The sequence below is a fragment of the Acomys russatus genome, chromosome 1 (genome assembly GCF_903995435.1).
Source record: "Acomys russatus chromosome 1, mAcoRus1.1, whole genome shotgun sequence".
Taxonomy (NCBI): domain Eukaryota; kingdom Metazoa; phylum Chordata; class Mammalia; order Rodentia; family Muridae; genus Acomys; species Acomys russatus.
The window spans coordinates 18,796,725-18,813,249 of record NC_067137.1 but is presented as its reverse complement, the minus strand read 5'-3'; the positions used below and the strand labels follow the sequence as shown (position 1 = coordinate 18,813,249).

The 16,525-nt window shown below is 45.9% G+C and overlaps 1 protein-coding gene across 1 annotated transcript in view; it reads left to right on the top strand.

Annotated features, from left to right (window-relative positions):
- Positions 1-6,394, top strand: part of Ttc27 (tetratricopeptide repeat domain 27) — a 134,706-nt gene extending 128,312 nt beyond the window's left edge. The window contains exons 18-20 of the mRNA XM_051168623.1: positions 1,067-1,178; positions 4,872-4,972; positions 6,200-6,394. Coding sequence (XP_051024580.1) covers positions 1,067-1,178; positions 4,872-4,972; positions 6,200-6,322 — 336 coding nt within the window. The 3' untranslated portion in view covers positions 6,323-6,394. The remainder of the gene's footprint in view (positions 1-1,066; positions 1,179-4,871; positions 4,973-6,199) is intronic.
- The last annotated feature ends 10,131 nt before the right edge of the window (positions 6,395-16,525 follow it).

Here is a 16,525-nt window from a genome sequence, read left to right as displayed (position 1 = left end):
ATATCTCGTGAGTTTTCCTGCTGCAGTCGCTCTGTTTTCTGCAGAAGGGTCTGTGGATCTGCAGCAGATCCTTTATCTGCACCCCATCCACAGGCTCCTGTTAAAGACAAAACAAGAAGATTGTTTAGATCTGAGATGAGGCTACAAACAGGAAAACATTAAGGAGAGCAGGAGCAGGAAATTGCAAACACTTGACACTTTGCCGGGGGCATCCTGTCCTCCTCTCAAGGCAATAGGTTACCAGTCCCACTCCATTTGTGCCGTCAGCCTCTTGTCTTTAGCCCAGAGGAGCCCAGAGCTGCCAAGGTTGGGATGATTGTTTTGTATTTCTTTTCAAAACATCCACAGCAAATCAAATGTGCTCCTTGCATGGGTTTGGAATTAACCACGGTACAGCTAATCTGTGGGATTCTTAGTAGTTCTTCCCTCCTGTCCACACAGCTGGCTTCTGCCATGGCCTTGTCAGCCCTCAGAACACATATCTCATGCACGAATGCACACACTCCTACTTATGTCCTTCCAAGTCTTCCCGATTTTGTACTCTTTTGCAAATAAATAAAGGCACTCTTGTCTGTGACTTCTCCATCAAGTTTTTTGTTTTTTGTTTTTTTTTTTTGTTTTGAGACAGGGTGTCTCTGTGTAGCCTTGGATGTCCTGGCTGGACTCTCTTTGTAGACCAGGCTGGCCTTGAACACAGTGATCCACCAGCCTCTGCCTCTCTGAATGCTGGGATTAAAGGTGTGTGCCACCATGCCTGGCTCAAGATTTTTTTTTTAAGAAGAAATAAATCCCCAACCCCTGCACACTTCTTACAGATTTCCACGCCTGGCTTTACTGTTTTCCTGGTTCCAGGATAGGTGGCCGTCCAGATGCAGCCTCGGTTTCTTGAGGTGGTTTGCTGCTGTTAGCTGTGCATCCTAGCCCTTCTTTGATGATAATTACAGAGAGTCTGCCTCACAAGACAGAGCTGGGTTTTCAGTTTGGAACTAGCTCCATATGACTTCCAGGAAACGATTTGAAATGTGAGTGCGACTTGTTTTGAATGTTGTTCTTTCTCGTTTCCTAGGCATTCCAGTGTCTCTCAAAGGCGTACAAGTGTGCCACTCAGTCCAGTTGTTGGGAGAAAGATGCTACAGCCTTTAAGGAAGTTGCTCAAAGAGCCATAGGACTCGCAAATGGTATTTGATGTCCATACTGTGTTTTAATGCGTTCTTCACTGATAACAAAGTATTAGTCAGAAAGCAGGTTCCACTGCAGGCGCTTCCCGGCTGCTTCAGGGTGTTGACGTTGTTGTGCTCATTCAGAGACATATACAGAACACCATGGTGCAGTAAGGTAAGACACGATCGAGGCTTAAATACTGCTGGAGAAGGTGGCAGAGTTAGGACCTTTAGAATGTGAAATATTTTAACTACCAACAAACCATTACTCCATACAAAGTCTTTGTTGGTTATGTTATATTAAGAAAATTATTAGCATTTCCTTAACTGACCGTCTTAATTTATAAATAGAAGTGCAAAAAATTCAAAACATGCAGATCTCTGGAGTATTTAGCATTATATAAAAAGCTATAACATATACAAAAATACAAAATAAAATCCTTATCTTGGGTAATTTAGAGTTTATAATTTGAAGGGAAGATATCCTTACCTCTAATAAAATTGTTTGCTTGTTAGATAAATACAGAGCAGGCTTAGACCACTCTTGTATTATGAAAGAATGCCAGTAAAATTCAGTGGTGCGTTGTCACATTGGCATCTGAATGGGGATATGTAATGCCCTGGAAGATATAAACCCAGTAAGTTAATAAAGAGCAGAATGCCAAGGACTGTGAGCTTCCTAGTCCTCTGCCTAACTTTTACTGCCCCATAGTGACAGCAAGTAGGAGCCAGCAAGGAACAGTGAGAAGGGCAGAGCTTTTGAACCAAGGACACTGCAGCTCAGGACCACTGGGAACACGCATTTGCTGGGTGATGCTCGGCCATTGTTTGGTTGTAGGTGAAAATGGGGGAGTACCTATCTATGCTGTTAGGATGAATCAGCAAGATCATTTCATTACCAGACAGTACGTTACACGTCTTAACTCTAAATCCCTCCCTGTTTCTTCTGAAGTAGCAGATCAGGGCCATATGATAAGGAACTCAAAAAGAGAAAAGTGAGGGATGGGGATAAAGTTTAACTGGCTATGACGAAGTCACTGGACATTCAAACGATTCAGAATGGGCTTAGTAGTTAATAAATCTACTCGTGGCCTTTCAGATCTGTGACTGGAAGAATGCATATGTCCAGGTTCCTGGACCACCTAGGATTGGCAGATAAGGTAAAGGACTGAACTCTGGGGCTAGAAGGTAGAAAGTTTGAGGGGGTTGCAGGAGAACGCTGTTTTGCAGCTGGCTGCAGTTCTGTGGCCTGTGCTTGCCAGAGGGTCGTCAGTCCTCCGCCTTTGGCCTTTGTGGTTGTGGTATCATGTGTATTCTAAGCCCGTGGGATTTACTCTGAAGAATATCTTCTCTACTTCAGCTTGCTCTCCGTAAACGTCTCCACGAACAGCCAGCTCTGTGATGTTCACACAGACCCAGACAGTTTCTGTCACCACCAAGTGCTCCCTTTCAACCTGTCCACCATAACTGTGCAGGCCAGAGTAGTAATCCAGAAAACCATCTTCTGGCAGCTTGGTAAAGATTAAACTGTTGTTGGTACATGTTACATAAGGTGACTCTTGGAGGAGTGTCTGTTTGCTAGGGTTTTCCTTCTTGAACGGGTAATGTGTTACATTCCAACATCACAGGCATGTTTGAGTGGACACTTTTTTTTTTTTTTTTTGGTTTTTCGAGACAGGATAGCCTTGGCCATCCTGGACTCACTTTGTAGACCAGGCTGGCCTCGAACTCACAGCGACTCGCCTGCTTCTGCCTCCCGAGTGCTGGGATTAAAGGCGTGCGCCACCACGCCACCCACGCCGGCTGAGTGGACACTTTTTAACAGTAACTGTAACTTTGTTGCGTTGGCGCTAGTACTCAGAGAATGAGCTAGCTTCTGCTACTCCCTTCCCTTTGTCTTCCTTCCCCCAACACTGTTCCTTCACCCCACCTTTTGAAAAAGAAATATGGCACTGTATGAGTCCTGGTTGCCAAGGGTAAGCACTGCCATGGGCTTCGACATGATTTAGGACATCGCGCCAGTCCCCGAGTAAGGAGACCCTTGGCCACGGTGCTGTCCTGTGCTGTTTGCAGTGTGGGGAGGAAGGTCATCCTGTCTCTGCAGCTCTCTTCCCTCCACTATTACTCTGATGCCTTTTGGAAGTAAGATGGTTAAGAGCCCTTTTTGCTTTCTTCTTGTTTTCTTCAAAAAGAGAATTTTATTTATTTTTGAGAGAAGGTCTTTCTATGTTGTCTTGGGTCTCCTGGAACTCTGTCACTATGTAGACCAGGCTGGCCTCAAACCCAAAGAGATCCTGAATTCTGCTTCTGCCTCCTGTGTACTGAGATTAAAGGCATGCGCCACTATACCTGGCTTTAAAAAATGAAAGTTCTTTTTTAAAACTAGAAGAACTATCGTTATTTCTAGTATAAGCTACTAGGCATCAAGCAAGCTGTTTACCTCTTCCGTGGCAACAGCAACGTTTCCCTACTGAGACAGGAGTCCACAGTGTCTGATTGACTGGATCCTTACTATTGCTAACTAGTGTGCATTCAACACGAGGCTTGTTGAAGTCTGTGATTCTGAGGTAGAAACATCAAGCTATTTTGCCAGGCCATAGGATGTTTCTTCTTCTGACTGCATGGAGTTTGCAGCTATGGTCTGTGACATTGAAGTTTTAAAGTAGGATCTGCTTTTGACTTTAGTGCACATAATTAAAAATATATTGTTCTATGTGTGCAAACGTTTGTCCTGCATGTGTGTCAGTGCACATTAGTGCCTGGAGAGTCTAGAAGAGGGCATCGGATCTCCTGGAACTGGGTTCTAGATGGTTGTGTACCGGCATCTGGGTGCTGGTAATTGAACCCGAGTCCTCTGGCATTTCTCCAGCTAACATGACTTTAAGAAAAAAAAAAGAGCAAAACCAACAGAAAGATCCCAGACACCTGCATGTTCTTCCAATGTACTAACAGCCAGTCTTCCTCCAGGGAGGACTGTGCTCCCTTCAGAATTACCTGTCTCAGAGAAGCAGGCTCCGCAGAATGCTGGAGGCACAGTTTATAGGGCTGAGTGATGCCAGATGCAGCTCAGGAGCCTGGGTGTCTGGCCATGGTTACAGTTCCTAAGTGAAGACATGCAGATGGTTGGTGCCAGTTCTCCCAGAATGCTGTAAGATTTGGGTATAAAGATGCAGCAAGCTTCTGACCTTGGCACATCTGGAATGTCACTTTGCAGGGCCAGGTCAGTAACCTTGAGTCTTCCTTAGAGACAGCCACATGAGATGTACTGAGTCTGTTTTGGTCCTCTCTGTGCGCCTTGCTTTCAGTAAGGCCTTGTTTGTTTGCTTGCCTAATTCACTAGTGTGTGTGTGCACGTGCATTCGTAGTATGTGTATTACGTAGGCGTGTGGATCCCTGCCTATGTAACTCACCTGCATCCACCATGCTTTTCAAAAGTCATCTATATAAAGGAGGATGAGCGATGGCTGGAATGTAACTCAGTGGTAGACAAGTGTTTGCCGAAGCATGCACAGGCGGGGGTTTGATTCCTCTCCCACCCACCCTCTACTCCTCTGCCCCACCCCCGCCCCATACCAGGGAGTGGGGAGAAGGGGAAGAGCTAGGGAGGTGCAAACTTCTAAAGTTGGTTATTGTAAATTCTTAGCACAGAGCTGCTTTTGAACCTGTGGATGATCAGTTCTCTAATGCTTTCCCTGTACTTTTATCTTGCAGTGGCTATAAAATGCAGTGAGTGCAAATCCAGTCCCCAGGAAGCTGTGCAAGCGCTTTCTTCAGTTCGGCTCAATTTACGAGGCTTATTATCCAAAGCAAAGGTGAGAATGACCTGTGAGTTCCTTAAAACTGCTGGGCGATAGGTCCTCAGCCTCAGGTCATCACTGCATTAAAAATAAAGTTGTCCTTACTAGATCCCAATGGGTCATTCAGAACCGGAAAGAATTGCCTCTCCTGTGTCTTTGGAAGCACCTTTTGATGGTCTGGTTCTGTATCAGAAAAAAAATGCTTTTTGTAGTTTTGAATTGGGTTTGGTAAACTGAGTTGCACTTTACGAAGTGAAGGTGTGTAGTATAGCTGTTAAGGTTTATAGCAGGCTTGGTTTGCACAGGCCTGTCTTCTGTTGCCTGCTGAGAGACTTGAGGAAATCAGTGACTAGAGTCTCCCTCCTCCAGCCGCCCTGCTAAACAAACAGCTGTCCTATCAATACAGAAGCTGTAAATTTATAGGAATTTAAATGGACTTCTCTCACAGGTCTTTCAGGCCATGTCCTCCAGACAGAGCAACTCCTCTGTCCTCAGCACCTGAGGGCTGTGCGTGGAGCCCAGGGAGCTGAGGTGGACTAGGTTTGATGCTCAGCAGTGCATTCCTTCTTTCTAAGCCTCAGTTTCTCTGCCCCTCCTTCCTCATCGAGAAGGGATGCAGATCAATTGTGACTTTGTGAGTACTGTGATTCCTGGTTCGGAAAGTTGCTCTGTGTGTTCAGATTCTTTGCCTAAAAGATGTCTTTTCTACTGGACACACTGTAGCAGTATTTATGTCCATCTGTTAGGATGTGCTAGTCAACAATATAAATCTATTCAACTCAGCTGACAAGCTGTATAGCAAGCCAAATAAATCATTTGTCACTGTGAGACAGATGCCTGTTATCTGCAGACCTACCTCTCCGAAGCTGATTTTCTTGGTTGCATTTCCTGACTCACTGGGCATGCTCAGTGAATTTTGTTTAGATGAATGATGTTCCTTCATCCAAATACTACTGCATAACAGTGACAAAGGCAGTCGCTATAAAGGATAGAGCAGGGGTTTGAACCTTAGGCCTTGGGTACTCCAGGCAAGCTCTACCACTGTGCTATAGTCTGGATTTGCTACTTGTTAGGCGTGTACCTTTCTGGAGTCTAAGCAAATGCTGCATGGGTGCCATTACAGCCGCATCGTGCAAAGGGTGTTGGGATTCTGTCTGTATTGCTTTATTGATTCGATATTGTATCTATATTGCTTGGAAGAAAATTTCATCTGTTGATGGTCATCCGCTTTTTACATTGCAGCAAAATTTTACAGATGTGGCAAGTGGAGAAGTTTCTGGAGAGTTAGCCAATGAAATAGCAGCTATGAATGCACTGGTGGCAGAGCTGCAAGACCTAAGCAACCAACTCCGAAACCGGTACTGATCGTGCCAGAAGCAGGTTATGGCAAGGGCACCTTTGACCTTTTGAATTCCTCAAAAACCTGTGTCTCTGAAACACAAGTTGCTGATTTTTGAAATAAAATTGTTTGTCGGCAAACATACTTAACCTGTGATGTTCTTCTGTAGCGTATTAAACAGAAAGGTTGTTTGTACCTTTGTCTAGTTATTGGCGTGTTCAGTGTTTGCGTTCTAGTGCATTCCAGCACGCAGAGACCAGCACAGGGTTCGTCCCCGCCCACGTCACCATGTGGAACAATAGTATAAGTGCAGGGCACTCAGCTACTACAAGCTGTGAAGTCATGAGCTTGGCTACATTGCTGTCCAAAAGGGATAAAGAGTGGACTTGGCAGTGGAAATGTTTACACTTGGTGAGATTTTGTTTGTGTCACAGACACAGGCTAAGTTGGAAGTGTGAGTGTGGTTTAACTTCCAAATCAAGAAAATTCAAAAAAAGTGCTACACCCAAATTATGACTCCATTAGCCACTCAGCCCCAGGCTGTTAGCTCCTCAGGGTATATTCTGCCAGCCCCAGAGGTGATGTTTAATAAGCATATTGTGGGTCAAGATGGCTATAAATGGTGCCACATAACAAAAATGCCAGAGTGAAGTGCTTTCTCAGCAGCATTGGCGGAAACAAATATTGAGGGCGGCAGCTGAGCCTGACAGTCTCACTAGAAAGCCAGAGTGAGGGACTCCTAGGTTTCTGGCTTGGGTTGCTCAGTTTTGGGTCCCCTGCATAAATCACTTGTCGCTTGTATTTTTCCATGTTCCTATTTATAAGTTGTGAATAATTTCTTCTCCTAGTTTCTTTCTGGTCTCAGCTGTCTTTGGAATTTAACATTTCATAGTTCAACACAGAGTGGTCTTAACACTTAAAGGGTCTTTAAGATTCTTTTCATAAATGGATCTTTCTTACGAATGCCTACCAATTCCAACCACTCTAGACCCATCCGCTCCTCTTTACTATTATCATACTAGCCATAAAGGCCAGGGGAAAAAAGTTCTTTGTCCCAGTGTTTCTCCTATAAAAGACAGTATGACTGAAGATTGCAATAAAGTGAGGAGTTATGACTCAGGGTCTCTTAAATCTTTTAGGGGAGCCATTGAGGAGCGGGTGGGTGAATAGTAGGCACATAGGTATATGGTGGGTGGCAGTGCATGGGTAGGATAAGGTTTTAATTGAACACCTTATCAGTACCTAGCTGGGAACCAAAGCGGGTAAAAGAGAAATAGGAAGAAAAGAAATAACCCCAAAGGCTAAGGGTTTCTGAAATCAAGTGAAAGAATGACAAAGCAAAATAATGATTCGGGGCGAGGGGGCGGGAGGTGGAGGGGAGACATCAATACTAGAAAATGAAAGTTGAAACTACAAAATTAAGACATGTGGAAATACAGTATTTAGCCAAACTAGATAAACAGAAAACACTGAGACTGCACAGCCATGACACAGATGCGTGGTCCTCACTGCCAGAGCTGAAGCCAGGGGCGAGCTCTGTAACATCTCCTTGAACAGCCAGCTCTGTGATGGTCACACAGACCCCAATAGCTTCTGTCGCCACCAAGTGCCGCCTTTCACCCTGTCCGCCATAACTGTGCAGGTCGGAGCAGTAATCCAGAAGACCATCTTTTGGCAGCTTGGTACAGGTTAAACTGTTGTTGGTACATGTTCTATTAGGTGACTCTTGAAGAACAAGTGTCTTAATTTTTGTAGTTTTAACTTTGGTTTTCTAATTCCGATGCTTTTTTTTTTTTTTTTTTGTGAATCATTCTTTTGCTTTGTCAATTTCAAGGGAAGAAAAGAAGGAATTCCAAAGTTTGTACAAGAGCAGCGGAAAGTCACCAAATTCGTGCTCTTTGCTCCTCCCTCTGAGTCCTGTCAGGTCGGTTTGTGATTTTCCTAGGTTACGTACAGTGCCAAGCTCTGGAAAGAGAAAACAGACCCCAAGGCCTGAGTTCTCCCTGACGCTGTACCGCCTCTCCCCAAACTCAGTTGTTTTGTTTTCTCTCATGAACAGTGGGTCACCCTGACAGTTTGCCTTCACTCAGAGTTCCCCAAGAAATTCTGTGAGCTCTGTGTTGAAAACAGCCTATGATTTGTCAGGATTATTAATAAATTCCTTGTCAGCCTTTTACCAAAGAGAATGCATATTTAACCAGGTTCCTAGGTGCAGGGGAGTGAAGATGAACGCCAGTGAGAAAGGACCCCTTTTCAGCACACAGAGCCAAGCCTCAGGCTGCTGAGCGAGCTGTTCTCAGTCTGGCCGAGGAAGGCCAGGGAGGGCTCAGAACTGCAGAGCCCTCTAGACTATTCTGGGTGGAACACTTGGCCCTCCGTCAGGTGAACCCTCACCATGATGACCAGCTCCCCAAGCCTTGAGGGAAATGACTGAATTGTGTATCCAGCTCCTCTTTGCATGTCACTCATGTGAAGCAAGCGGTGCGTCAGTGCAGCGTTCCACCTACCTTCCAGATCTAGGCCAGGGATTGTGACGTAGCTGGGGCTACTCAGGACCATTTATCCAGTCTATGCAACTAGTTCTAGTTCTACCAGCTTACAGCTGTAATCGAACCTGATGGAAAGGGTTTGCTTTTCTTTTCCATTTGGTTTTGATAACATCCTTGTCACTCTAAATTGCTGTGTAGATACGGCAACCCTACTGGCCAACAGTGAGGGCTAAGACCTGCTAAGTGGATGGAGGCCACACACTTCCTCTGCCTGTTCATTCAGCAGGGCCAATGACATGGCAAAGAGCCTTTATTCTGACAGAGGGTGCCGGGTTTCTAACAACGTGCAGAAGTGCTTATAAATAGATAGATTTCAACCAACATGTAGCCTATTCAGGCATGCATGCGCTCAAATATAGTAGCTGCATTCATCAGAGAGACATTTCCACTAATCCCAAGACTATCCTGATAAAAGCATAATCCCTGTGGGCTAAAGGTAGCCTTTCACTCAGCCTCTCACAGCCAAGCCTAATAATAATCATGGCTCTATTTGCTCTTGACCAAGCGAACTTAAAAGCTGAGCTAATCTTGAAATGGTTCCTTTGTGTTTTCAGTGTGCAGTAGTTTCCCTGTGTGGCTGGCAGCAAAGGCTGTTTAAAGCCTGTTGTGTGTGGTTGTGTGTGCATTCTTGTCACTCGGACAAGATACGCACTCTCTCCTACCCGACTGACAGCGTTGGTTCCAAGATTGTTTTATTTTTTTTCTTTGTCCTTAGGAGAAACAGTAACTTTTTTGTGGCTCCTTCTGTATTGCCCTGGCCTTACTTTCTACGTATGGCTTTTTCCCCTGCTCTGGGCTTCGCTTTGTTCAGCAAGCACTGTCCTCCTCCCACGTTATTCAGAGCTAGCTGTAATTAGTTCGCTTAACACAACACCAAAAAATTTTCCCTTGCCAGTGATGTCAGATCTGCCTTCCTTTTTATTATTCTGACTTATAAACTGCAGTGACCCGTGAGTCACCCTCACCATCTCCTGGCCCTGTGCCCACATTGTGATCTATGAAAAGGGAGTCCTGCCAAGGGCTACAAGGCGGAAAACTGATATTATTAAATGGTTTTCTGAACAGTAACTCTCAGCCATTTTTTAATCTTTTGTGATGTTATTGCCAGAAAGGGGGAAGGGAGGGTAAATCACGGCAAAGGGAAGGAGCTAACCCACGCATTGCTAACTTTTTCCAGACTCAAATGAGTATCAGTTATCTATAGACATAAAGAATTACTACACAACGCTGCTTACACACCGACATGTGCTTTCTGAAGACTCTTGTTACCACAAAGTCCAGAGACTCAACCTCCCAGCCTGTGTTTTCGTCCATAGCCTTGTATAGCAGCAAAAAAATAACATCAGTCAAGAAGATGCAGCAGGGCTTTGCAAACGAGAAACAGTGCAAGTAAGAAACATTGGATGATCACCATTGGCGCAGCCCTTGCTCTTTCCCACCAGGGATCCCCAAGATACCTAGTGCTGCTGGGCCCTGGCACCAAAGTGCTGCTGTTCTCCTAGTTCCCTCTATGGCAGGCTTTCCCTGGTTCTGAGCTGAGGATGAGGATAAGGGAAGGCAGAGAGCATGATGGGTTTTATTAGGTAAAGGAGGAAGGAAACCAACTTAGAAAAGTAAAGCAAAGAGGTGTGGGTATGGATAGCCAGATGGGAGAAGAGACTGCTAAGGGCTGGGGAGGAGGCAAGGAGGAGAAGTGGGTGTAGGTGGTCAAAACCTGGTATTGAAGGGGTGGGGGCACAATGCCATGGTAGGGCCCGTTAGTTTGTACAGCTAATGTGTTACAGGTTTTTAGCTACATAAAAAAGCCCAGCTTCGTCAAAACCTGGACCTCCCTGAGCCTCAGTTTCCTCAGCTGTGAACTCCCCACCTTTGCAGGCCAGACGGCTATCAGATGGCTTACTTGAAGTTGTCTGTGAGCAGTGAGACAAGTAACTCTTGGTGTGATCAAAAGAAAGGGACATTGTTGGTGATGTGTCAGTTCCCGGGCTATGAAGTCCCTGGATGGGGCCAAGCAGCAGTGTGGCTCCAGTTTCTGTGATCCCTGGTGTGTGTTGGGCAGGGAGCGGGTGTGGGGGTGGAGAGTCTGAGCCCTGTATTTTGAGGAACCATGGTGCAGAATATCTCAGTTGTCTGTGCCTTCTACACTACTTATTGAAATCCTCGGGCTCTAGGAAGTCTGGTGCCAGGGCTGATAAAGCAGTTTTAGTAATTCTACAGCTGCTTGACCAGAAACAGGCTTGTGCCTCAGCAGTGGCCCCTTCCTTTCTCCTTCTCTTTCTCTCTCCCTCCCTTTCTCCCCTCCCACTCTTTCTGGAACCCTCCCCTCCAGCAACAACAACCCCTCCCCCACTTATGCCTTTGTTTTGTTTGTTTTAACGACCCACTGAGTTAAATTAGGGTTACTTGCAGGCACATGGGTGTGAGGTTATTAACTGCAGCATGGGCAACTTACCAGTAGCTGTGTCACTAATCACCCAGCAGCCATTACCTGTCAGTAGCTCCCCAGAGAGTGTGGGACCTTTGAGCTGCCCCTCCCCACGCCAAGCTGGAATGTTGACAGAGACAACTGTACTACATTCAAGTTAGAAGCTCTTTACATACATGACAAGGAGCCAGGTGTGGCCCATTCCTGTCTTCCCAGTTCTTAGGAGGCTGAAGCAGGAGGATTAGATGTTTGAGGTCAGCCTGGGCTACTTGGGGGGGGGGGGGGACTTTCAGCTCCAAAAACTATGTGGGGTGTATGTGTGTGTCTGACAGTTATAAGCCAATAAAAAAGAAAGAAAACCAAACAACCCAAGTTTTAAAAAAGAAGAAGAAGAAGAAAAAAAAAAAAAACATTATGCTAAAGGAAATAGCCAAATAGAAATACAAAACAAGTGCTTAGATGCAATTGTGGAGTAATAAAAATTAAAATCAGAGATGGCCACGGACTCTACCAGTGCCTAATGGTGAAGTGACAGTGCCTCCTGAGTGCTCACGAGGAAGGGGAGTGGCTGCTGGAACAACAGCTCAATACAAACTCTCTACCCACCCTGGAGAGATGTGTGCCCTAGTCACACACGAGCACAGATGTGTCACATAAGCATCGCAGCTCTCACAGAGGCATGCCTGCCGCAGCCGTGTCTGTCCGAGGCCCTGGGTAGAAGCTGTTCACTTGTCTCCCAGCTGTAGACTTGGTGGACTAGCCATGCAGTAAAATAGTCTGCATCAGTGAAAAGGAACACCCGCAGCCACAGCAGCATCTGGATTCCCCAGACGCATTGAGCAAAGAAAGGTAGATACGGCGAAAGAAAATGCATGCAGTGAGTTTCCTGTGAACACAGCGAAAGCTCAAAAAGCAATGGAATTAAGCCACATTGTTTACTGGTGCTTGCTTGGCATGAAATCAGTAAAGAGGGAGAGGCAGTGACTACCACAGGCTGAGACTGTTGCTCTTGTAGGTTCAAGTGGGTGATGGCTGGGAGGTACATAAAGGGCTCTGGGGAGTAGCAGCGTCACCTTCATTAACTCAGTGCTGGGTGAAGTGGTTCTTTTGCCATGAGTCACTGACTCAAATGTTTTTGTTCTGTGCCTTGTTCTAAATGTGTTTTATATTCACAGCGAAAAAGACACACAAACACACACAATACACACACCATCTCTGTTTCTCTGTCTTTCTCTCTCTGTCCATCTGTGCCGCCCCCCCTACAAAATCAAGTAACTTTCCTTCCAACTTACAAAGTTACTTTAGAGAAAGCATATGGCTTCCCCGCCCCCACCCCCGTGTGGTGAGCCCTGACAATATAAACCTAAACTGCACTCCCGATAACCTTAATCTTCCCATTCCCCACCCCCACCCCAGACACTGCCTTAAAAGTATAGCATGTTACAACTCCAAGGCAGTCACTCCAAGGCAAAAACTTGTAGTGTTTGACACTGTACTCTGAACTCTTCAGCTGAGTGTATTTCAGTTCAGAACCTATGCCTTTTCCACACTGGTGTCTGGGGGTGTAGAGGGGGGGGGGTAGCCTAAGGGGGCTTTACTCACCAACTGAGTTTGCTCATCCTAGTGACTGAAGCCAGCTTCTCACATTTCTTAAAAAGTGTGGTGTTGACATGTTTAATATCCTGTGGCATTTCCACTAGGCTCTGTAGTGTGATGGAAAAAGTCAGCGATAATGTCTGAAGGCCAAGTTGACTAGCGAGGCCTTGAGACACTGCGCTCCACAGCTCTGGCTGGGTGGTAACTTTTGTCTGAGCCATCTGAGATAGCAGGATCCGCAAGGCACCAGTTACAGGGACAGACAGCACTTACTTGTGCCTGGATGGTCCTTGAATTTTTTTTTTTTTTAAATGGTGAAATTTCACCCACAACCACAGAGGGGTGGATAAATCAAAGCCCCGGTGCATTATACAAGGGAAAAAGATAACCCTAAGGTTGGAGGCTTTTCTGGAAGAATTCCAGGAATGTATATGGCAAAGGGATGTCTCAGGGCAACCCCAAATAAGCTGGCAGCCTACAGATCAAAGACACTGTGTTTTATGAGCCTCATCCTCCTGCCCTCTGTGCTGCTGTCCCTCCTCCATCTGCCCTAACTATTCCCCCAGCCCCACCCCCACCCCTGAGAATCCCAAATCAGCCCTGACAGCATTTGGTTTCCCATCTTCAGGAATGTGGTTGGTGCATTCCTCCTGTGAAGGAAGCACTCCTGGGAAGGGTATGAACTAGACCGAGTGAAAAGTATCTTGTTTCATCCCCACGGAACTACAGTGCCCAGAGCCTGAGGACTTGAGTGGAAGCAGATTGGTTAAGCCTAGTTCTGTAGGCAGCTATGCTTGCAGCCTGGGTTGGGGTGCCCACTGTGAGGAGGGCCATCGCTTTCCTTCCTCTGTGGCTGGCCATACAATAGATCCCAGGTCTCTAAGGCAGTACTCACAGACACGGGACTTCTCATCTTTGATTGTGACATTCCATGACTAAACTGCTTCCCCACGCAGTTCACTTGGCTACAATCATATTAAAATGCCTCATCACTTCACTGTTGGCCTAGGAATAGTTTTTGAAATACTGGTGTCACAGACAAGCCCCTCAGGATGGCACCGAGTGACCCCTGCCTCATGCATGCACAGTCCTTTTCTTGAGGACATTGGTTTTACATAAAACACTGCCAGCGCTGAAAGGATAGTCCTCGCATGACAAAGTGATGAAACACTCAACAGCTCCTTGCCTGCTTTTGATAAAGCAAGGAAGGCATCATGTTGGAGAGACATGCCAAAACCAGCACCCTCCAAAGCCCTGAAGGAACCGAAGTCCCACAGTGCATCTGCTGAATCCCGTCAAGAAGCAAATCCACCGCGGTTGAGCCTTCCATAGAGATCCTAGCCCTGGCTGATGCCGGATGGCAGCTTTGTGAGACCCCTGAAGTATAGGCTGGCTCTCCCAGTCTCAACAGCGGTTGCAATAAATGTGTGTTGCTATCTTAGCAGTGTGTTATAAAGCAATAGCGAGCTAATGATGGACTCTGTCACCCTTGCCCCTATCCTATATTCCTTATATTCCTTAAGAGTCATTAATGACTACAGGGGTATTATTTACAAGTGCAACTGAGGTAGACTGAGATGCAAATTAAACTCGGTGTGCTGTTGTCGTGTGGCCTATTGCATGCTATCTGTCATCTTTCGAATTATGGGGAGAACTGACTGACAGCATTAAGAATATTCTGTGGTGCAGAGCACAGCTCTGGTTAGATCATGACTCTGCTTCAAGACCCTCTGACATTCCCCAAAGTACAGGCTTTCCTGGACATGTGTAATGTGAGTCTGAGCCACTGTCCTGAGCTCTTACCCCATTATACCACCTCCTGCTGGTCCCTTATGATTCTGCTAAAGAGAAGGGACTCACCATCCTCCGTGTGCTGGCGCCTGCCCTTTTCTTTGTCCATCTTCTGTCTTGCTGCCTGTAAGAGAAGTGTGAAAGTTGCTAGTCAAAATGGCAGCACTTGTGTTAGCCCAAACAGTAACAACCACAAAGGAAGAAAGAGAGAGAGAGAGAAAAAAAAAAAGCTGTGAGCGGGGAGGCCGTGAGGGAGTATTCTTCCTTATGCTTGTCTGATAGCGACCACCACCAAAGGGTGTGCCAGAATTCATCCTGCACACACGCCACTGCAACCTAAAACAAAAGTATATTTTCAGGGACATCTGCCCTGCAATTGTCTCTTGTTCATTGTGGCCAAAGACTATTGTTTCAAAATATCTGATGTAAAAAATAAACTACCAAAAAAAAAAAAATCTGATCCAACTCCTCATTTTTGTCCCTGAAAACTTCCCCTGACCTTGCCTCCTTGAATATGCCCATTGTTTGCTGTGGCACGCATACTCCCGTCACAGTGCGTAGCTCTCCTCAAGTAAGGGCCAGGGTTTCTTGATACCCCCCCCCCCCCCGATTGTGTTTCTTCATTTTTTTACATTGTCATGACCTTCACGATGCTGTCTCTTGCCTTTTCCACCTCCAGCCTGCAGTGGAAAACCCACTTCTTCAAGATTGCCTCTTCTAGGTTTCTCCGGAACTCACCCAGCCCACCCTTAAGCCAGATGCCCTGTCTCTACTTTTTAACCCTCCCACACCACTTTTGGTCTTGCTCTGAAGTGATGTCTTATTCTCACCATCATCCTGAGTGGTGTCCTGCCATGTCTCTAGTCCTGCCTCTTTTGGTCACTGAAGTGAGAGTAACAGCTCTCTCAGGATGGAAACTGTCACCCCTCTTTCCCTCTTTCTTCCCATGTCTAGACAGCTTTAGGATAGTCACTCATGTTTGTGGAGTTGCACTTGGTGGATCTCATGATGTGTTATGGTATGCTACATGGTATTAACACAGTCTAAAAAGGCCAAAGGACATGAGGCCAGAGGGACAATCTGTCTCCAGGTTAGTAAGAAGCAGGGACGGCCCAGCTTCTGGCTTTCCATAATGCTGTGGTGGGGCAGGAGGTTTGCAAGTGGCCCAGTCATATGTCCACTGAGTTCATGCATCGAGTTCATGCAAGTAGATGCTGTGTGTTTCTGGCTTTTGTTCCCAGATGTGAATTTGTCATGCTATATAGTGTGACATAATATTGATAATGGCATCTATATTTATTCCTATTGTTTAGTCATAGGTGATTCCAGAATGATTTTACGGGTTTATGCTTTTAATGAGTACTGACTAAGAATACAGATCCTATTGGGAGGCACCAGGTTACCTTCTTGTACTGAGAATCACACTGGATAACTAGTACAACAGAGCCCCAGTCCCCGCGGAATGCTTTCCTCAAATCTCTACGGTCAAAACTTTAAGATTTCAGATGGTAGAAACTTACCAGCCTTTGGCAGAGTCATTGTCATTTAATGGATGCAAAAGAGCATCTTCTGTGGGTCAGACCCTGTGCCTTAGGCTTAGGGCACACAATCCTGTAATGTGTTCTTGCACAAAAGAACGTTTGTGTCTAATGTGACTCCAAACACTACATTATATTAGTCCGATGTCGTGAGTGCTGAGACCGCATTACCCACCGTCTACAAGCCACTCACAGGCCCCTTTGCCCAACGTCTACAAGCCACTCACAGACCCCATTAACCCACAGTCCGCAAAGCCACTCACAGACCCTGCTACCCATGGTCTTATTTGACGTAGCCCAGAGAGGAAGGAATGAGTGCAGAATTACCAG